Genomic DNA, 23,759 nt, shown 5'->3' with positions numbered 1-23,759 from the left:
GGAAGAAATCATTCCAGTTCCAGAGCCAGAAAGTAATCCTCACCACTATTGAAAGGCACTTTTACAATACTATTTTTTCTCAAAAAAACTGTGCATCTTGCTAGTGGAAAACAGGTAACATTTGGAATGTATCGCATATAGCAAGTTAGGAGAAATGTTGCAAAAATTCGTATATATAATGTAAAACTTTGTATTATATAATACAAATGACAATGTAATATCTAAATAAGCTGAAACAGAGCGATTCATTTGCTGTGATGATAAATGATATCACCACAGAAGAATGCTACTGCTATTAACGAAATCATTTCTATAATTGTTTTTTATTTCTTTTTAAATAAAGATTTTATATGGCTACCCACAAATGAATTTTCTAGAGCAAAAAGTATAATGGCAACTAATTACCTTTTGCTACGTGCTTCCAATCACTGGCATTAGTTACAAAATTCTTGAATTATACTTTTTGTATCATAAAAGGATATACAAAGAGAAACTGACAGACAGAATCAGAAACTATGGCCTTTTTTTTTTTAAATACAACCATGTTCACTAAAGGATGGAGTCCATTACTGTCCTGTTGAGGAAAAAACCGCTCTAAACACTAAGCATGGCATTCTTCAATCCACTTTATGGCCTGCAACAAGCGTCACGGCTCCTGGTGGTTGATGAAAACTAGCTATTATCTAGAAGCATGCTAATTTACATATTTTTAAAGTTCACACGAAACTCGATATATCTTCTCGAAACGCTAATTTTTGGGAACAAGAAGGGGAACGATTCAATCCCCACAACTTCTCAATAGATCTTTTATCGATAAAAGGATTTCTCTGGCAGTCCCAGTTTGTCTTTCTAGAAACAGACAACTACACATACCGGCCACTGAATTAGAAACCTTTATGCAGATGTGCATAAACTTCATTTACGCAGCTTCTATGCAAGATATTTGGTCGCAACTATTTAAGAAAGCTGCTGGTCAGTAGAAAAAATGAGAAAACCAAATGCTCTTTCGGGGTTCGATAAAGGGCTTATTGTTGGTGCCCGTCTGGCTGGAGCCACTGTTTTGAAAAGAGCAGAGCTAGAATGGTTTCTTAAAAGGTGAGATATCCCGGGTGTTTATTTAGTGGAAAAACAGACCACATTGCTTGTCTAAGAGCCTTAACTGTGTGGTCCTAAGACAGTCTGTCAGGAACGTGATCGTCGTCGTCTGAGAAGGCTTGTACTAGCAAACAGAACTTACTATGTGCAGCGACCGACGGAAGCATTTCATGAAGGCTGTTCCCGACTCATATCTCACCGAACCAATGCGCAGGGAATTGAAGAGGATCGCTATTGGCCGTCGCATGCTTATACGGTGATTTTTGATTTCTGCGAAGTTTCTAATTCATTGGCCGGTATGTGTAGATTAGAAATGTACAGCTGACATAAATAATCTCTTGGCCTACTTAGGATAGATAATTACAACCATTTTTATTTTTGACGTGCTATAAAAATTCTTGCGCTGAAAAAACCACTCCGACTTGCGGTTGCTTGCCGATTTTTATTGTGTACTGCAGTTTTTGAGAAGTAATGAGAATGAGCAAAGTTATTTGCGTCAAGGTTTTGTTTAACATGGCAAAATAGCTTCAAAGTTCTTTGAAATGTTGCAAACAGACGTTATCATCAAAAGTCCAACATACCCCCCCCGCCAAAAAAAAAAAAAGATCGATGTTAGGTGAAATATCAAAAACATGATTGTTTTCTTTAACTGTGAAGGAGTTGCGCATCAGAAATTCAGATATTATGCAAAAGTCAAACATCCTTGCGTCCAGAGAGACCGATATCCGGTAGAATATGAAAAACATGATTGTTTTCTTTAACTTCGAAGACGTATATCATGAATTCATTCGTGTGAGCCAGACTGTTTACTGAAGACTGTAGTAATACAATTATCGGCAAGTATTCTCCCTTTACGCTGAAATGTCATTTAGCATTAAGGGCGAATACTTTCCGAAAACGACCAGAAAGGTGCATAACCAGTTTCATTACCAACAAATTAGTTGGTGTATGTACACCATATTCTCTGTGTAATATTTTTGACCCAAATCTGTATACCTATGTGAAGGAGTTCTGCATTTTTCGTACTACTCGGACTTGGATCTCTGTTATTTATTTTTTTGTTTTCCAAAATGAAATCGAAAACTGTCATCAGAGGACGGAAAGTTGCAACAATTTCAGAGGTCTAGGCACGGAATAAACATGATCTTGAAGGAAAATTACAATTTTGAAAGAAACTGGACTTTGTGTATTCATTCAGAAGTAGACTATTTAGTAGGCTCTTTTCATAAAGTTACGCAAGTCACCTAAAATAAGAAGTCTAGCATAAAAATATTTAGAATTGTAAGAAATATTAAAGTAACCACTCTGCCTTGAAGTTATTTAAAGTAGATACATTGGTTCGAGTATGATTTGGTATCCAAGTATCCAAGAGATCTCTTAGTCGAAACGAATTCCAGTGGATAAACGTTTCAGCTCGTCAGTGGTATTGATATAACAGGATTATTGTTGTCACTTGGAATTACGGTTGGATCGATTTAACTACGGGTAGAAAATTGGTTAGCAAACAGAGAATAGAAAGTAGTAATGAGAAAGTAGTGTTTGGAAGAACATTTTCATAGTGTCAGGTTGTTAGGAGCAGTGTACACAAGGTTTGTGCTATTAGAACATTTATTGATATATTAATAAATGATTTCAGGTTAAATATTAAGAGTAAAATTTCTCTCTTTGCTGATGAGAACTGGGGTGGTCATTTCTTCGGAAGGCCAAAGTTTTTTACAGAATGATCTTAAGATGTTGGATGAGTATACAGAGAAAGACAGGTTTAAATAGTAATGTGAACACGTGAAAATATGCTGGTCTGGTTAAATTACCGAATCAACATACATTATATTAGGTGAGCTTAGACTCTCCAGGTGCTACGTGCACAAAAATATAATTTTAGCGAAAAGTAGAATTCTGTGAAACAATGAGTTGTGCGATCAATTTATAAACAGTGGCTCTAATAAATAAGGGTATAACTTAACTGGCTAATTTGAATACTTTCGCTGCTTAATTAGCACAGTTTGATTTCCAAATAATTGCCCGCTAAAGCTGCTTACGGAACTTCACAGAAGTCATACATAAAGGAAATAAGCGATTTTTATTTTCCTTAGAGAAAATCGTAAGGCTAGGATGAAGTACGCATGCTGAATAAAATTCTGAGTTATTTCACTTTTACAAGGTAGAGTGTGCTTCCCTCTTACAGATTGCATTTAATAACATCCAATAATTATGCATAGACATTTAATGTTTACAGAAAATAAGTGAATCATCAACAATCATATACTCATGGTTTATCAAGTTTGATTTAAAAAGCGACAATAATTCTGATTATTTTCTTCGGTAGCGAAAGTGTGTATGCGCTCTACAAGGCCAGATCGTTAGCCAACATTTGAAGTCCGAAAAGTTTTTGAGTTTCGAAACTGTGAAAACAAATGAATAACTTTTGCAGTTAACTATTTCAAGTTTACGATTCGAGGGTCCCATCGGTTGATATATACTAAGTTGAAGACATTGGTCAATTGACGACCTAGTTGGTAGAGTGGGCAACCTATCCACTCTCCAAATAGGAGAATTCGAATTTGAACACGGACGTTAATGAATGTGTTCAGATGAAAATGAATTTCATGTCACAACGTGAGATGAAATCATTTTAGAAAGTTACACGTTTGTTCTCTAGAGCAGGATCTCAAGATTATCTAATCCGCAGTCCACCCACGGTAGTCATGTGCTATAGATTAACAGCCCATTGTGGGAAAAATTCATATAAAATTTGCTTGCTATTAGAATGGCGTTTCAAGTTATTGTAATCTTATTTTTGTTCTATTTCATCCCTGAAGTAGTGTATTTTAACAATTTATATGCAATTTTGCGTGGTAGGTTAATACTGTATGTCCAATATTTTTAATTATTGGTATCTTGCTCGTTTGGCACCAACAAATAATACCTTTCTAGAAAAAATGAGTTAAATCGCAAATTACCTTTCGCCATCTTTAAAGGCAGTGTTGACTTCTACTATATAACTGAATATAACAGGTGTATATAATAGGTTCACGAGATATAATCTTGTAAGCAAAGTGCTTATATTTAAGTGTATATTCATTAATTCATATTGATTTTATGCTTCATTTCATCGTATACATCTGATCAGGGACCTGTGATCAGATTACTAATGCTAAGAATCTTTATCACAGCTAATAACTTTGTTTGGTGTACTCGTAAAACCTGATTAATGCTCTGATATGACGAATAGAGTCTGTCAGTTGTGTGTGTGCGATTCAGTGATCTGTAAAGGTGTATTAATCAGAGAATAATTGGCTTTGATTATTATTATAATTTAGGATTTTTTGTAGATTAATTTTTCTAGTTTAAATGCATATTTATTGAGTTATTCTTCATCACATGAAAATAATGCAAACTGTTGACTATTTTAATGATTGTATTTGTTCAGAAGACTATCTGAACTAATGAAACATTCATAAGATAGAAGACTACCTTAATGATGTACTGTTGAACTGTAATCCATAAAAGTTTTGGTTTCACTTTCGATTATGATTTAGCTGGTAGTTTCTAAATTTGTTGGAAATACTATATTAGTGTTTTTATGTCAAGATCAACAGCGATTTGAATATACTCGAGATTGTCTGTCTGTATGTTTATAATATTGCTATTCGAGATGACCACGTAGTCTTTGTGTTCATTTAATTATTATTATTATTATTACTTTTTTCATTCTGTTATCTTTCCTAAGTATCGACAGAATGAAATGTTATGTTGAACATTTGACTGGTTAATTCGAGTGTTACTTATTGTCACTCTTTGCAGATGTTACGATACCAAGATGAATATGAATTATTTTTATTTTCATGGAGCCGCAGTAGGTCCTATAAAATTATCAGATATATAGTTATATAAATATGATTGATTAGCTAAATTGATTATTTATCTGTTTTATCAGCTAAAGCGTATAAGCATTAATAAATTCTACCGTGTGCATTAAGAGAAATCGAAATAGTTCGGATTGGTCATAAATATGATGCATACAATAAGACTCTTGTTATATTTATTTAAGTTAATCAGTTGATTGCGTTTCCCACCAGAATTCAAAATACATTCATTTTATATTAAAATAATTTTGTTTCGTTCAGCGAAGTTTACAACTTTTTTTAACGAAATATAAATGTCAGTCTAGGAAGGATAAACTGGCATTCGAATTAGGATTTAATCTAATCAATGACTGAGTTGAATAATGATGCGTTTTAGATTTCCATACAAAAATTTTTGAAACTCGTTTTTAGCACCAAAGATAAACTAGTCAACCTTTAAAAATAGCATCCGCTTACCACTCATTTTCAACTGCAAGTATTTAAATAAAATGACTGCCACTATTACTAAGATGTAGTTATATTCAAAAAATTTTACCTGGTTGTGGTTTCATGCTATTCACATCATCTGGTGATAGTTTGGCCTTTTTCATGGCCTGCGAGGCTCTCGGACACCCAGACAGGCTACGGTGGGTGAGGAAGCTGCCATTCGCATGGCCACTCCCATCGCATCCAGGTGTCGGACAACTGAAACGAGAAAAAAAAGAAACAAAGATGACCTAACAGACAACGTCTTTTGTGTTTAATTTGTAATGTGATTTAATTTCTGCACATATAATATTCTTATGCATAATAAACCTTAACACTAAAGGAACCTATTGAAATGGCAAAAATTAAATTGTGCTTAAACCTTTTCTGATGAGATATTTGCTTTGCTGACATTATATGGCTTGACTTAAAGTTTAAAAACAAACAAAGCATTTTTGAGGAGTTTATTTTCTATCTTTTTGAAATTATGGAGTGGCGATATTTTCTTATAAAAAGACTTCATGATAGTTTGGCTAAGGGGGGGATCATCCTTAAATAATATTGTACGCAAGAAAGAATCTATGGAATATGGGGCATATTGACAGAAAGCTACTAAAGTTTCTAGAAAAAAATAATGCTGTTTGAGAATCACTACTAATGAATAGCATAATAAATTTCAAATTGCAAGAAGCTACTACGGTATATTGTTTTTACTGTAATGGAAAGCTACAGCATATACACAAAAAACAGAGTTTAATTTAGGATTTTAAACTTTAAACCTCATTCATATTATTCTCGTTAAATCGTTTCTTCAGTGTGTCATAATAATGATTACAGGTATTTAGTCCTTAATAAAAAAATAAACACTATTAAAAGCCAAAGTTAAATTTGCAGAAATAAATTTTAGAGCTATGGTTTTCCAAATTAAAATAAACTATATTGGAATACTTTTCTGTAACGCTCAGTGTGTGTGTGTGTGTGTGTGTGTGTGTGTGTGTGTGTGTGTGTGTGTGTGTGTGTGTGTGTGTGTGTGTGTGTAATGAATGAGTCAATTTTATCGATAAAGAAAGCATCGCGAGGGTTCGATCTGCACTATAAAGAAGGAAAATCATCTTTGTAAAAGTTTGTATAATCGGATGATATTAGATACCCACAGCTTTACAAAACACAACCAATAATAACAATTTCAGATTAGAGCCTACTCAGATGTTTTCTTCGATAAAGTGGATGGTCAACTCCGCGGTTTCCTGAGATTTTCTCCAAATACAATGGTGGATAAAATGGCCGTCCCGATTATTTTTATTTATTTTTCCTAAATAGTACCACAGCTGCCGGTACATTATTTTTAATTACAAAAAAAAAAAAGAAAACACGTTGACATTAGTGCACTCTGAATGCTTCTCTCCATCCGTCATGCCGATTGAAAGGAAACAATTTGTTTTATTACTTGATGCTTCTCACTTCACTCTTCTTTTATTTCGTTAGCTTTTTTTAAAAATCAATCTCACCTTCATAGTTTAAAAAATATTATATTAGTGCCAAAAAAGGGCCACGGGACGGATAAGTTGATAATTGTGCTTTGGAGATCCCCATGGTTTTATGCCGCTTCAAGCTCCAGTAATCAAGAATGTTGTATTGCTGGTAGAGATTTCATTACATCAGGTAGTGAAAAATCATTGTTCCGTAAAGAATTTTGATATGATTTTTGACTTATTATTATGAAATTATACATAATTATACTTTCGTATTAATTCATCTAGTTTGCTTCTTTAAATATATACAGAAATATGTATATAACAACTCACTGGAACAAAGTATGGTAAATGAAAGTGAGCCAAGTCGCTCTGTTATATGCCAACCGGTAAATATTGTACGAATCACCTTCAAAAGAATTTTTGAAGGTGATTTGTTTCTTGATATTCCTCCTTCTCTGTGTCCATTAGTTGATCTGTAGAGGGCAAGAGTGTCTAAGGTAGTGTCCCAACCACTTGAGCTGATTTTTCTGCATTATGTTTCTAATAGAGGCCTTTCTGGATTTCTTCAAGAATGACAGTGTTATGAATGAATGTAATTTCTTCACATACATCTAAACACTGCATTTGGTGGTATTGGGACCATTTGGTGGTATTGGAAGGTGATTTGTTTCTTGATATTCCTCCTTCTCTGTGTCCATTAGTTGATCTGTAGAGGGCAAGAGTGTCTAAGGTAGTGTCCCAACCACTTGAGCTGATTTTTCTGCATTATGTTTCTAATAGAGGCCTTTCTGGATTTCTTCAAGAATGACAGTGTTATGAATGAATGTAATTTCTTCACATACATCTAAACACTGCATTTGGTGGTATTGGGACCAAAATTCTTTTTGAAGATCTTTCATGAACCATCTAACAGTCACTAGTTCGCATATAACAGAGCAGCTTGGCCCTCTTTCATTTAATAGACTTTATCTTCATATATATATTTTTGTATATATATTTCCCTATTCGTACATGGAAAAAACTATGATTGTGATGCTTATTTTAATTACAGGAAAAAGGCTTAAATTGTTTCACAGCATGCTTCCGTGTTTAGTTTATCTTAAAAACATTATTAAACAATCGTAAATTAAACAAATAATGATGGAAAACTGCTGAACAACTACTATTGTTCAATAAATAATAACTTAACACGATAACCACAGTAATTAACTTGAATGAAATAAAGGTACAAATATGTCGTACTGAAATTAACAGTACGTCATCAATGTAGAATAAACAGTTAAAAGGAATGGAATACAAAGTACAGAACAGTCGGTGGATTACCAATTAAAATTGTTACCGCGTGCTAGAAATGGATATTAATAAAATATTATTAAATAATTCTTAAAAACTCAAACGTCTGGTCTAGCACAACATAGCATTGACACTAAACACAATATCCAGTGGGATAAAGCTTGTCTTCTCCACAGATGCAAGTTTAAATATGAACGCCTTTTCAAAGAAAGTTGCGAAGCCCTTTTATACCGGTCAAATTTGAATCGAAATGATGGTCTCTCTATCTCTCCCAAAAGTTTGAGAGATTCTTATCTTATGTAACCATCAAAGAACTAGTTTTTAAGAATTATTTAATAATATTTTATTAATTTCTAGCACGCGGCAACAGCTTTTAATTGGTAATCCACCGACTGTTATTACTTTGTATTCTATTTCTTTGAACTGATTGTTGTCTACACTGATGATATACTGTTAATTTCAGTACGAAATATTTGTATCTTTATTTCATTAAAGTTAATTACTGTGGTTATCGTGTTAAGTTATTATTTATAGTTATGCCACGGGTACCTTTAAATATTATACTGTTGTTCAATATTAATGTAAATTAAATAAATAATGAAGGAAAAACTGCCTCGTTCGATTTTAATGTAAAAACGTTCCTGTTTGTTATGAATTAGATTCACAAAAGCAGTTCGTTCTTTTGAAGAATAAGCTTTTCAGAAAACATTCTTTTGAAGTCTGTTGGATTAGTGTTGGTAGACTGATATTTCATTGGCATCCTTTGCATAATTGGGAGGATTTTCATTTCGTTGTAATTGTTTTAATCTTTAAGTGTAAAATCGTTCGCGAACATCATTGCGGTAGTGCTTTCCTATGTGGCAGACTAGCCCTGTTTTATATTATTATGTCATATTTTTCACCTCTCTTGGAATTATATTCAAGACACGTCCAGAAGTGAGGTAACTGAAGTAATTACTTTCTCTAAAGATTTCTAAAGCAAAAAAAAAAAAAAATTATCACATCCGATATTAAATTTTATCACATTCATTAAAGTTAATTACTGTGGTTATCGTGTTAAGTTATTATTTATAGTTATGCCATGGGTACCTTTAAAGATTATACTGTTGTTCAATATTAATGTAAATTAAATAAATAATGAAGGAAAAACTGCCGCGTTCGATTTTAATGTAAAAACGTTCCTGTTTGTTATGAATTAGATTCACAAATGTTGAAAACTTTGTACACTACCGATTTGTGTAACATTTGTCGAAAGAATTTTTGTACGTTGAAGCGTTCGAAGTCCAAGATACGTAAGTATGACTCCTGAATAATTCAATGTTAATTACTCTTGAGTCATGTCTGAATATGACTTCAGTGTTTATATTGCTATTAAATGTATTCCCAAATATAATAGCATACTTATTTGTATATTAATATATATATATATATATGTTAAAAATACCAAGCAAAAAAAAAAAAAATATATATATATATATATATATATCAAAATATACTCGTATATTTATATACTAATTTATATGCTACAAATTAGTAGCATGATTGCTATAATTAGAAAAATTATTTAATTTCACTCATTTAATTTTAATTTTTTCTAATTTTTAAAATTTTTTCTAATTTAATTTTAATAATTATTTAATTATGTTCTTTACAAATTATATGCCGTTTTTAATGTTATATTAACAGGATTTTTTAAATTTTCTGGATGTTTTTATTGTCTTATTTTAGTATGGTATTATTCTTCTTTCCCTCTTTCAAAAGGAAGCTGGTTGGTTATAAATTATAAGCCATTTTAATGTTATGTATATTATATTAAATGATTTTGGGATATTTGAATTGTTTTATTTTAGTACGATGTTATGCTTCTCTCCACCTTTCCAAAGAAGGCTAGTATCCCTTTGAACACATTATGGTGCAGTAATTTTTATTATCTTTGTATATTTAGATATATTTAAGAATTAAATATATCTTGAAAAAATTATTGGTCTCTATGTATAATACTAAGTTATTTGAATTGTGAACTTAACTATGTAAACATCATTGAAACACCATCACTAGGTGCCTCTATTATAAAGAAAATATGAGCAAATTAATCCAAGGAATCATATAGGGAGAGCGCTTGGAGTGATTGAAAACAAAACAAAAATAAATAAAGAATAAAAATAATTTTCTAGTATTATTAAAGAAATCAAAGATACCTATTAAACTGAAATTAAAACACTAAAATTTCTGAAAGCTGAGTAATATGTAAAATAGGTTGAAACTAACAAACAGAAGGTAAATAATTTTGACTACGACAAATACTTAGAAATGGCGAAACTTATCATAAAAAATCAAAGACGAAAGATATTATATAGAAATGAATATAATGATACTCTGTTTATTTTAAGAAATTATTTTGAAAAATTATTCTATGATGTGGTAGAAAATATTCGGAAGGAATTCGGTCATGAGCATATTCATTTCAACATCAGAAGCATAATATGTCATGCATGGCTGAGTGGGTGAAAAACCTCTCTTTTCGCCAACAGCGTAATTGTTTCAAATTAAATTGTAACATGGATGTCTTTGAAAGCCTTTGTGTATATGATTTTTATCTCCCGGTGCAAGATTACCACTGTTGAAATGTAAAAAGGCACGAAACTGAAAAAGTACTTTCTAAGAAAATAATAGTACTATTGTTGTCTTTAGAGATGGGCTCATGAAAATACCCCCCCCACACCTGAATAGCAATGGAAAACTGATATAGAGAGTTGTTACGTTGGACTATTTTGTATTTATAATACGCTGATCTCATATCCTTAGCCGATTTAGCTAATATCCTTTTGAGATTATCTCTCCCCCATCCCACAAACGTTACTATATTAGAAACGTATCCTAAGAATTTGAATTTACTTTCGCAGTTTATATTCAGGAAAGAGTTGTACAGTTTTATATATGACAAAGAATTTTAAAAATATTTCCAATATTAGTTTCTTCAGATTCCCCAAGTGAACTGAAAGCAGAAACTAGGAATTGAAAAAAAAAAAAAAATGAATGAACAATAGTCAATATGGAGGTGCACTGTGTATAAGAATTATTGAACAGAAGCATTGTTTTGATAAGGAATAATTAAGAACTTAATAATTATTTTAATAATGATTAAATTCTTATGTTATGTTAGATATATGTTAGATTTTGTTGATATATGGTGGTGTATTAGATTTCTTTAAGTTGTAATTGCCAAGTTAGCCGGGCTTGGGCTTGGACAACAGGGTTTTTCTTCCCAGGTTATCTGGGCTTTTTCCTCCCGCAAGCAGGCAAACCGGCCCCGTGAACACATGCAGCTACAGCCATAGAATATACCGGGAGACATAGGGCTAGTCTCCTTATCCTCGGGACGGGTACGACTTAGAAGGGCTTAAGATATCTCTGTAACAGGCCAGCAGGCCTAAAACGTAGAAGAGAATAAGTTGTAATTGCTTAGGTTATGTTAGATTCGATTTGATTAAAATTCGTTCATTAGAATCTAGTCATTTAGGATTGTATCCAACCCAACCTAACCCAATTCCTAATTTTCAAAATTACGATTCATTTGGGATTGTATTAGGCTTTTGATTAAGTTATATTATAACACGTTCCTTCAGTTAACGTTAGAATGGAATGATTGGAAGTTAGTTCATGAATGGGCAGGTTATTACGGTAAACTGGGTTACGTTTAGTAATATTTAATGTCGTTTAGCAGTATTAAGCTGTATTACGCCAATTTGCCAAACTAGCAGAACTATCCTAAAGAGTGTTCAGTGTTTTCTGGAACATTACGATGTGTGGAAATGTTCCAGAATAACCATTTCCATCAGTCAGCATTACTGGAATAAAATATTCATTTGAATACCTCGATGAGTCCCTGGACTCCCTGGAGGTGTCAAATAATAATATTATTATTAATACTAAAATGAACTTCAAGCATTACTTATTGATTATCAAAATTAATTCAAGTATGAAATACTAAGAGAAATAAAAGAGAGAAAAAAAAATCAGCCGCCTCTGTGTATTACTGACTAGCTGACCTTCAATTAATGTACTTCATATACTCAACTTCCTCTTTTGCATAATATTCTTCTTAAAGATTTATAGTTTTTTTTTGCGTTGTTTAAATGAGCATGAAATGTTCAACAAAAGACATTTTTCATATCTATCCGTCTGTCCGTTCGCATCCACTCCTAAAATATTTGGCTGTTTTTGATGAATTTGATACCTGAGGAATATTATTATATATTAATTGAAAACCACAAGTTAAACAGGTGGATGAGTTAGACATGAAGTTCAGCTTATGTAAAATATAGCATAAGTATCAGCTGTTGCTAGTAACAGCTTTTATTGTTTTCGGGATGAATTTAATTTCGTAATAGCAAAGTTACGAAAGTAAAACCAACATAATGAAATCAAGGTCAATAACAGCTCTCAGTCTCGCATGACTTTAGGATACGAAGATGTTTTTTTTTTTTTTTTTTTTAAAATACGAATTAATTCCACTCATTAAAGATTGTACGCCTATAATACATTAGTATTATTACGGTGGATAGACCAACGATTAGATAATCCGGAAATTCTGCTTTAGAAACCAAACATAGAACTTTTGCAAGCGACTTCAGGCTACTAGTAAGCAGGGTAGTAGTCTCACACTGAGCTAAGAACATCTATCCCACCAGACTTGACAGGGACACTTAATACTAATCAGTTAAGCATAAGCTAGGTAGATTATATTCATGAACTCTGCCAGAAAATAACTCTGTATGCAGTGTATATGATAATTAAGTAATTGTGATATTGTTTCTTCTTGATGAGTTTCTACATATAATAATATCACAGTGTATAATAAGTTAGTGTCATGAATAGATTAAGAGTCAGAAAAGTCGAAAACATTCGAGATCATTTTTATTCCACTTCAGGTTTCTAGTAAGCAAGGCATTGCTATCACACACCGAGATAAATATCATATATCACCTAGGGTTTTTTTTTTAATGAAAGTTCTATTAAATATTTTGAGCTAAAAAGAGTATATTCATGCCAAAGTGGAATTAATTACAACCCATTGATTATCAGTGGCAAAATGGCGACTCGGTATCATAACCCAGCAATTAATAATATTCAAAAATCATTACAGAAAATTGTACTTCATAAAAATAGACAGGGATTTTAAAAAAGTTTTTAGTACAATATAAGAACATCATGTATCAAGTCGCCCATCATTAAGCATTGATGAAGAGATATATTCGCTTGTATATATCGTAATTCGTAGTACAGTCACATAAAAATTATCCGATTATTGTAATTAATGAGCAGCAAGTAAGCAAACGTTAATATTATTCACTTTGCTCATTCTGCTTTAATAACATAAAATTGCAAATCCCAATGACAATGAGCCTTATTATTATAATAATTTTTTTGTAATAATAAGAGATATTATATATAAATCTCAATTTATGTAAAATTAGAGATTGCAATATTTGCCTAGTATGAAAAAATCCAATTTTAATTGTTATTTTAGTATGGGTCTTCTTATTGTAATTTATCAAAATCTATCAGGAGGTTGAAGGGAAATCTGACACGACGGACAGACATGACGTAGCTCTGAGGTATTCACTTACTATCGCTTCACTGCAATAATAAATTGTTTTTTGATATTAATTAATATTAATTCTAAGGCGCCTTGAGAGCATTTTAGATCATGGCGTTTAATTAATTTGAATATAATATTTGGTATGTGTGTGTTTTCTTTATATCTATTCTAAGGGTAAATAATTCGCCCATATACTTTTCAACTGAAATGGCGTTTATGAAGAGAAGGTAAAGATTCACGTTTAACCACTATTAATATCATTTATTCAGAATGAAAAGTGAAATTAAACTTCCTCAGATGAAAACAATATCTAAGACCAATATCTTACATATCTTGAAATCACAATCAGCAGTGAATGCATTCTTAGTTGTGCGCACATGTTAGAAGTTTGAATAATTAGCATTTATCAGTGGTCAGAATTGGATTTTTAAACTTTTTTTTTCATTTTCTTATGGAAATCATATTTTTAAGAAAATTGATAAATTTCACTTATTTCGATAAACGTAACTATTCAGTTGTAACTTCCCTTAATAAATACTTCTTTTTAGTCACGCTCGCAATTATTCATTAAGAAATGCTATAAGAACGGTTCTAAAATTAAATTTTCATTGAGTTATCATTTAAAAATACCTTTAATTGACGTGTGGCAATTAAATATTATCTTTCTTATCAACAATGTAATATACTTCACATAACCATCTTAATTATATAATATTATAATATATATTCCAAGGAATTAATATTTAACTGATTTTAATAATCTGAGAGCGTATAAAGCATTTTTACATTTTTTCATGAATATATTAAGATTAATATATTTATTCACATTTAACTTCTTCTTCTACGCGTTATTCCCGCTTCCTGTGCAGGGTCCGCGTGTTATTCAGATGCGACTTCTTGTTAGTACTACTCCCAACCGACCCGTCGCCTGGTCTGCCGCTGGGGGGGGGATATATTTTTGACTGTAGAGGCGTATGTTCACGGGGCCGGTTTGCCTGCTTGTGGGATGAAAATCGCCAGATAAACTGGCGGAAAAAACCCTACTGACCGCGCCCAAGACCGGCTAACTTGGCTATGCCTGAGGAAGATCCTCAAATTCCTCACGTCTAGAATGGGACCGGCTAACTTGGCTATGCCTGAGGAAGATCCTCAAATTCCTCACGTCTAGAACGGGAATCGAACCTGGGACACTCCTTCCCCAGGCATATGGTTGTGAAGCGCAAAGCCACTAAGCTAACCGCGCTGTCCGTTTATTCACATTTAACTGCTTATATAAATTAAATCGCAAATATCCATAATGATTTTGGTTTAAGGTAGTTTCTGCTTTTAAATAATTTCATGAAACATCTTTACTTCGTAGTTCCAGTGAATCACTTAATCAGCATTAGTTTTAATCAGAAAAAAAAAATCTACTTAAGAGGAAGATTTGAGTTAGCCCAAGGTATTTTATTGTTGTTGTCTTCTTTTACGGTTATTGTTAGTAATTAGAAGAAAAATTTTCTAATAATATTCAATTATAATAAGCATTCACTTTGGTGGTAATTATTTGGATACTTAAGATTTCATTAATTAAAAAAATACAAAATCATTAATAATAGCTCATTTTATATACGAAAGATCGTATACGAAAGCATTCATTAAAATTTGTTTTGCATTTGTTTCAAATAAACTTTTTCTTTTTATTGAAATTTGTTTGAGTCTTTTCGTATTTTTTAGAGAGACATATGTTTACATGTATATTTGTTCAGCATTATGGACAGAAACAAAACTTGTTTTCAGGTTTTTCCACACTGTTAACAGAATTTTTCTGTGCTCCACTTATAATACTTTCATTCATGAAAAATTGTTTTATGTCACAGAATAAACTTAATTTTTTGAAAATGCATTTTTGTAAAACAATAAAACAATAAACAACTCTGGCAAAAGGTAATTTAAACACACACGTATTGATATAGCTTAGACTATTTTTCTTTTCTCTCTATCCAATACGTGCCATATTAGCATATCGCCATGTCAAAAAAGTAATAATGTATAGCAATATGCATATTTCTACATTTAATAATTGCACGAAGAAATAGCAATAAAAAGATATTATTAATCAAAACGCGCATGTATTATAAGAAGCTTCTCAACAGAATATATGGAACTAACTGGTACAATAGAACCAGCTCATACCTCACCCCTTCAGCCTTGACAGGCCTTCCCTCACTTCCTATTGGTTCATGTCGTATTTTATTTCTGTTTGCTATCGGGCACCCGGACGCACTGCAACAAAGGTGGAAATTCTTTGTTTAAGAAATTAGGCCGAGAAAAGTTTTTTTTAATGAATGAACATCTTAAAACTTAAATTTCAGAACATATACATTAGTATGTAAAAATAACCATTACGAAAAATTGAACAAACAATTTTTATTTTAAGTGAAGTGTGTTTCAGCGTGGAGTATTACCGTAAAATCCAGAAGTGAAGACCTACGTTATTTATCAGTTATCCTCTCCAGTATAGCTGTTTCCCAAATACCAACTTATAGTTTCCTTTATAACTACAGTAGAGTCAAGATTAACTGGCCTTCGGTTAACCGACATCCTTTTTTTAATCAGTAAAGAATTCAAGAGGTCAGTGGTCTCTAGCAAGAAATCTGAAATGGGGTCTGCGAAATATTTCAGGATTTCAAGATCTCTGATTACTTTTTTTTTGGTTAGTCATTCTCGAAAAAGTTTTCCTTATATATGAAATAACACAAGAAGTGAATAACTGCTTCTACTTTTCTTTTCTTTTCTTTTTTGTAATTATATGTTTTTATATTTTTGTAATTATACTGAAATGCAATTCATTTTGTCGCACAGATGATTAGAACAATCACAGACTCAAAAATGGACCTTAAACCCCAGAATATGATTAACAAATCACGTGAGTGAAGGGTTTAAATGTCTTTTCTTATCATTTGTTTACCAGTATCATGTAGAAATAATTTTTATCCAAGCGTGGGAGTGTTCGCGATCCTTCAGAAGTTAAATATTTTTTTGAAAGAAAGAAATTACTGAAAATTTATTCTTTTTGCTGTTGAGTTCAGCTATTATATTATATCAGTGTCATTTTATTATTACATCTGCATTGTGAAATAAATCACCTCATTCATGTTTCTCGATTTCGATTTATAGAGATATTAATAAATGATTTTCAGATGTGAAAACTCCAAAACTACTGCCTTAGGTTTACGTGGAATGGAATGATGTATACCTTTTTTTTTATACAAAAAATATTTAATAATTGGTAACGAATGTGAAAAATATGTGCAACCAGAAAACTTAGAACTCCAACTGTGAATGCAAAAGTAATATGGGCGCGCCTAAAGATCAAAAATGCTTAGGGTCCACTTAAAAAAAAGAAGCTTTTATGATGGCAAAAATTTTGAGAACTACTAGTGTACAGCATTTTTTTTTTCGCTAGCGTGCCGAATATAAGAGTTTATTCAAACATCTTTGCATTTTTGCGCTCAAAGCAGTTTGAAACAGAATATTGGATTTCATTAATATTTGAACTATTTTCTTCTCCCTTCTATTAAACGATAGTCTCCTCCCTTCGGTCCATTTTAGGCCGGTTAGTCGCGACTCTACTGTATCATACATTTTTAAATAAAATGTAATCGACAATAATTATGTACTGCGAGCCCATATGTGTGCTTACCTTTGATTTACTGCAGGTTCTGGAGGCGGTCCCTGCTGGATTCGAGATTTATATAACATTTAACATGTTTTTGGACGCCCTCTGTGGCTTCTCAGGATCGTAATCACAATCAGATAACTCTTAACAACAATACAGCATGAAAAATTATTTCCGTGCGCTTATTTATTGTTTCAAAATTCTTTGAAGGAAAATGTATAACGGAAAGATTTTTGAAAAGTCCTTTCCCAAAAAACGATTTCTCATCAGCATCACATGAACATTCATTTTTTGTATGTTGTTTCCATTTTGTTGAAAGTATACGTAGGCAGTTTTCTCACATTAATATATAACAAACTGACACAATTCCTGGAAAAATATTGCTTGAACTGATCAGTGAAAAATATTATTAATTGTGAGAACATGATTTCTCCTCTATTTCCGATATGCAAATGATAATTGGAAAATTGATTACTATTTTCTGCTTAGTAATCTTATGTTATCATGGTATTTATAATCATCTTATGCGGATTTTCCTTATCGCTTTCATTAAACTGACTCAACAGAGTAATTAATGCCTGCCATTATTTTCGGAATCCGTATAATAGTTCTTTGACGATGAAATCTTGCATAGAATTAAGTGACAGAAATAAACAGCTCTGTAGTCTTCTGCGAACACTTGGATGTATATTTTCTTTCTTCTAAATGTAAATGTTGGATGATATTCTGTATGTGTTTGTGTGCTAATAGCAGTATGCTCAAAGACCATACCAATATTCTTTCTCTAGAACATGTTTGCATACAAGTTATATGAATAGATAATGCTATGAAGAAGAAAGAAGATTATTGCGCGGCCATTGCTCCTATTGATGCCTACTCATATTCTCACATAACAGAAGAGGAGATGAGATAAAATGCTAGTGGACTCCTAGAGTTTTTACTTTCTTATTTCGAAGAGATAAACTAAGGAATAGGATTGTGGAATCTCGGGTCATAGACAAATTAGGAGGCTAAGCTAAGCAACGAAGGGTACAATGAGATGACTGTAACATATGTTTTTGCATTACTGCATAATCTCAAGGAATTGAGATTTACATTTAATTCACCTGCAATTTGGTGGCTTGTATAATTTCAGGCCGATTACTGAAAATCATAACGTTAATGGCAGTTTCACACATCTCACTTGCTAAACACTTACCATAGATTGGAACAGATGAATATGTTCAGCTATTACAGGTTTGCTTTAGGTGCACAGTACAAGAATGCTTTGTTTTTGAAATTTTTCAGGTACTAACTTCATTAATTTCTAGCAAATAATACTATAAGAACTCAACAGTCAGTATAAAGTTAGATCATGGGAAAGGAATTCGGCATTGAGAGAGGATTGAGCCAAGGAAATCTATCACCTGAATTGTTTTATGCTACATTAGAAGAAGTCTTTAGAAATGTCTCATGGAAAAACTTTGGAATTAAAATTAGTGGCATCAAAGTATTAACATAACTGAAACAGAATTAATGACAAATTCAGATCTTGTTGAACTACAATTAGCAGATAATCCTATTACAATTGTAATAATATTTATTTAACGCCATATATTTCAGCCTGAATATTACAGACCACAATCAGTGGCAACGATAGTTAATTACAAGGTTGAACGCGAAATGTATTGATTTGAAACCAATTAATCCATTGATTTTTCAAATCAAATTCAGTGTTTCAAATCAATCCATTGATTTTTTAAAATCAGTCCAGTGTTTCAAATCAATCTGTGTTTTCAATTCAACCCGTTGTTCGCATTCTACTTTGTAATATACTATCGTTTCCACTAACTATGGCCCATAATATTCAGGATGAAATATATTGAGTTAAATAAATATTATTACTTATTCTCTTGTTGTTGTTTTTTTTTTTTTTTTCGTGTGAACGATTGAAATTGTGGAAGACTATATTTACCTCGGACAATTAGTTAGTTTAAAGAAAAAACAAGATAAAGAAATCAATAGAACAATCTCACAAGGAAACAAAGCTTTTAGGCTATATAAACATTATCTGTTTAAGGATTTGCCCGTATTAAAAAAATAAAGTATTTATAAAGAAAACTATTTGAGTGTATTATTCCAGTGTTTACTCAAAATGAGACGTGGGCAGCGACTTAAAACAGGAAGATCGGTTGCGTGAGGTCCAAATAGCCCTGGAGAGAAGAATACTCCACATAACGAAGCAGAATAGAATTAGAAATAATGGGATTAGTGAAGACTGGTGTAGAGGATATTATGTAGTGTAAACTATGTGAATGGAGATAGGATAGCCATATTAGCAGAATAACAGACGAGAGATGGACAAAAAGTAAGGCACTGAATGGTTACCAAGAGAAGGAAAGGTCGCAAGAACAATATGGAGGGATGATCTGCAAAGATTTGACATGAGATGATGAACGTTAGATAAAGACAGAAAGAATGAAAGTTAAGGGACGGCCTACATCCAGCAGCGGATGAAAAGATGATAAAGAAGAAGAATAAAAAGAATATTATTAGATTGTGATTTACAATCGATATATAAGTTTTATATAGCATAGTTTTTTAACCGTCAGTGCTAAGGGTGGCCAGGCTAACTTCTTTTGAAGATATTCCAACGAAAGATGTTTTCTATTGTCAATATCTACATATAAAATTCCGTAAGTCGATTTCTGGTTAGAGATATTGGAACTTACTTTTTATAACTTAGAGTTTTAATTGTGATAAAAAGAAAGGTGAAATTGCCATAATCAGAAATATGTTTTCTAACAAATGAAACTGCGATCCAACAAAGTCGTCTACAATGATTTTCGACTGTCCATTTTAAAGCATTCTGTTACGTTAGAAAATATTTACTGTGAAATTTCCAATAATTTTCATAATATAAAACCGAGATAGCCTGACGAACGATCATATCGATGTTTGGAGTTGTATATTTAACCGTACGTGGTATGTATGTATAGTGTGTTTGATACTAATGACCCCGACGTCACCAAACTGGATCGCATTAACTTGGATCAGCTGATATTGCGTGTAATAAGTTTCTTATCTCATGAGGCTTTCCACGTTGTGGCAGAATGTATCGTAAAGGTAAATTTACAAATGGAACTAAGGAAAGATCGTGATTTAGGAGGAGTAATCAGTTTCTTGAAGATATTTTCGAAAATATTTTTACGTCGGTGTAAAATGAAATATTCTCAGTCCATCGATTTTGTTCTAAATCCTACATGTGTGTGTGTGTGTGCTCACGCGCGTGAGAGAGAAAGGAACATTTTAAAAGAGATTTTATTGGCCTTTTCCGAGTAATTTGCCTATCTAAGAGATGAAGGCGCTTTTTTTTCCTCTTTAAGAATTCAACATTTTCTCTAAAACTGGCAAACTTGACTAATTGGCTGATTTGTTCCATGATAAACCGGCGCGTGGGAAGTAACAGGAATTACAAAGCTAACCATTATTTCTTTAACAGAGAAAGGTACTTTTAAATTTATCCTTAATGAATAAATCCTTAGCGACATTTAAAGAAATATCGGAATAAGGATTTTATGGCCTTATCAGTTCACATGTATTGCACAATCGTGGACTCTCTTGGCCATCGAAAATATTGTCACAGGCCAAGAGATTTGCATATTTTTCATGATGTTCCATGTCATTTGTATGTTGAGCAAAATGATCATATCATGATCTAACTTCCATTTATATCGGAGATAGAAAACGTTCTTTTTATTTTTTTCTGCTAATACTAAGTTAATTCAGTTTAATTAATGCTATGAGAATTATGATGATGATAATAATAATAATAATAATAATAAATATTATTATTAGTAGTAGTACTGGTACTTGACCTATAAGGAGTCCAATGACTCATTGCCTGGGTGCGCTTCACACACCACACAATTCAACTTGCCGTCTACACTACTTGATCCTCTATCTATATAGTACATCACTATCCAGCTTCTGCGCCATCCACTGCTCACGAATATTATTTTTGTCTGTTAACTGCGTATAGTCTCTGACTTGTTTGTCAGGTCAGAGACTATAAAGAATCATAAAAAAGAGATTTGCTCAGAATTTTCCAGTCTTTGGAGGTGGAATCAATAATCAAAAACTGATTAATTTCCAAACTATAGTGTGCAATAAGAGTTAGTTATTTCGTATTATAGTAACTAAGGCCAAATACCACGTGGATTATGTCTCTCAGTGGCATTTGCTCTCCTGGTTTGTTTGTTTTACTGAAGGAAATACCTTAGTTTCAGGAGAAGCGGTGAGAAAAAATGCTCGAGGACGCCATGAAAGTCAGTTATACTCTATCTTTGTCTTACTTCTCGTTTGTATGTTTTACTGAATGAAAAAAAAAACTTATTTTTCGGGAGGGATGCTCAGAAATATTACTTGAGATACTATCAAAGTGATTTGTATTCTCTGCTTTTTATAATGTTGAGGGTTGCAGATAAAATTTAAACACACTCAGTATTTTAAATGCAAAATATCTTTACAAATCTCGAAATCAGCTGTTGTCGACGAAAATCACTTCAGTGGATGAATTTTAATGTCAAAATTCTAAAAATGTCTAAAAAAATAAGTCAAGCACTTTTAGTTAATGCTAAAAGCTCGATATCGAATTCTAAGCTATATCTTGCTTTTCGTATTATTTATTATTGTCATTAGTCCTCCGAAGGACCTTTGTTCTTACTTCAGTAATAGTAAAGACCATATTTATTAATATAATATTATTTATTTGGATTGGCATATTTGGTTCTCTCGTAAATTTGAAGTATTTTGCTTTTTAAATTTCAAATTTTAGGGAAGGAATATACGTATGGTTTCTAGAATCGTAGATTTGGAAACGACAGGAGCTGATGATATTAATTAATCGCATATTTTCCTTTGTTTTTTTTTTTCGATTGAAAAAAAATCGATATATATATATATATATATCAGGAAAAATGAGTAGCTGTAGTACTCAACACTAAATACGAAGCTAATCTTCTTAAATGGCAGGCAATATCAAGTAGAGTGAATGTGGGCAAATATCAAAATGGGGAACTGGACAATGAGACTTATTTGTGCCTATGGTCCTACAGAAGATTCTACTAAGGTTGAAATGAAGGAATTTTTTGCGGCTTTAGAAAAAGCAACTGACGCAATGAAAAAAGAAAAGTTGCTCCTTGTTGGGGATCTAAATGGCAAAGTAGGAAATGATTGTCAGACATAGAGAAATATTTTGGGAAAATTTGGAGAAAAAAAGCAAAGCTAATAATAATGGCAAATACTTGTTGGATTTCTGCTCAGGACATGGACTGGTTATTATTAACACAATATCCACTATAAAAATATACATAAATTCACATGGAGAGAAGAGGCAAGGAATAAGAAAAGTCTTATTGACTATGTTATTGTTGATAGTGATGTTTTCTCCCTGGTGCAGGACACAGAGGATTTGAAATTCGAAGTGAGCACTATTTAGTCTTCTGCAGGATAAAATTGAATTTCATATTGAAAAGAAGAACATGTAAGAAAGTTTCAAAGCGAATAAAAGTTAAGCAGCTTTCAGATGTGAACTGTAGACTAAAATACACAAACATTATTTAAGAAAAAATGAAAGGGTTTGAGAACAGGAACCAAATCTTGGAGATTCAGCAAGAGAGGCATGTGGTGAAGGTGCCTGCAAGGATAGAAAAGTCAGAACTCCATGGTGGATATAGGGAGTTAAAGAGGCTGTGAAGGAAAAGAAGAAAGCATGTCAAAAATGCCGGCAAATAAGCCAGTTTAGAGCAGTGCTCTTAGAGAATACAGAGACAAATGTAATAAAGCTAAACACTGTGTAAAACTAATAAACAAAAGTCATGAGAAGACTTTGGCAAGAATACAGAAAATAAATAAATATCAAGAAGATGGCAAAATATTTTGGAGGCTGTTGAAAAAGCTCAGAAATGGGGGAAAGGTGCTGTAAAAGGAAATAGAGATGATACAGGTGACACGAAAAGTGGAGAAAAAGATATCTTTGATGTATTAATTACTTCGAAAACGTGCTAAATGAAACAATCAGTGACAGCACGGTCGTAAAAAACCACTGACCAGGCATGCAATCAGGAATACATATCCATACGTGAAGTACAAAAAGCCACCAAAAGCCTGAAATGTAGAAAGGAGTAGATGATATTCGACCAGAAATGCTCAAATATGGAGGTATAGAAGTCTTACATTGGCTGCACTGCATAGTTCAGAAGGCATGGACAGAGGGACGAATTCCAGATGATTGGAGTAGAGCTCTCATAGTACCCATATAT

General features: G+C 32.3%; 1 protein-coding gene across 1 annotated transcript in view; it reads right to left on the bottom strand.

Annotated features, from left to right (window-relative positions):
• Positions 1-23,759, bottom strand: part of LOC150095225 (myelin transcription factor 1-like) — a 171,412-nt gene that overhangs the window by 25,458 nt on the left and 122,195 nt on the right. Inside the window, 2 exon segments of the mRNA XM_090410624.1 lie at positions 5,497-5,645; positions 15,972-16,061. Of these exon segments, the coding sequence (XP_090266750.1) occupies positions 5,497-5,645; positions 15,972-16,061 (239 nt within the window).

This window comes from Typopeltis vanoorti, chromosome 20, assembly GCF_054136105.1.
Source record: "Typopeltis vanoorti isolate ZY-2024b chromosome 20, IOZ_Tvanoo_1.0, whole genome shotgun sequence".
Lineage (NCBI taxonomy): Eukaryota > Metazoa > Arthropoda > Arachnida > Uropygi > Thelyphonidae > Typopeltis > Typopeltis vanoorti.
This window is presented reverse-complemented; position numbering and strand designations above follow the sequence as displayed.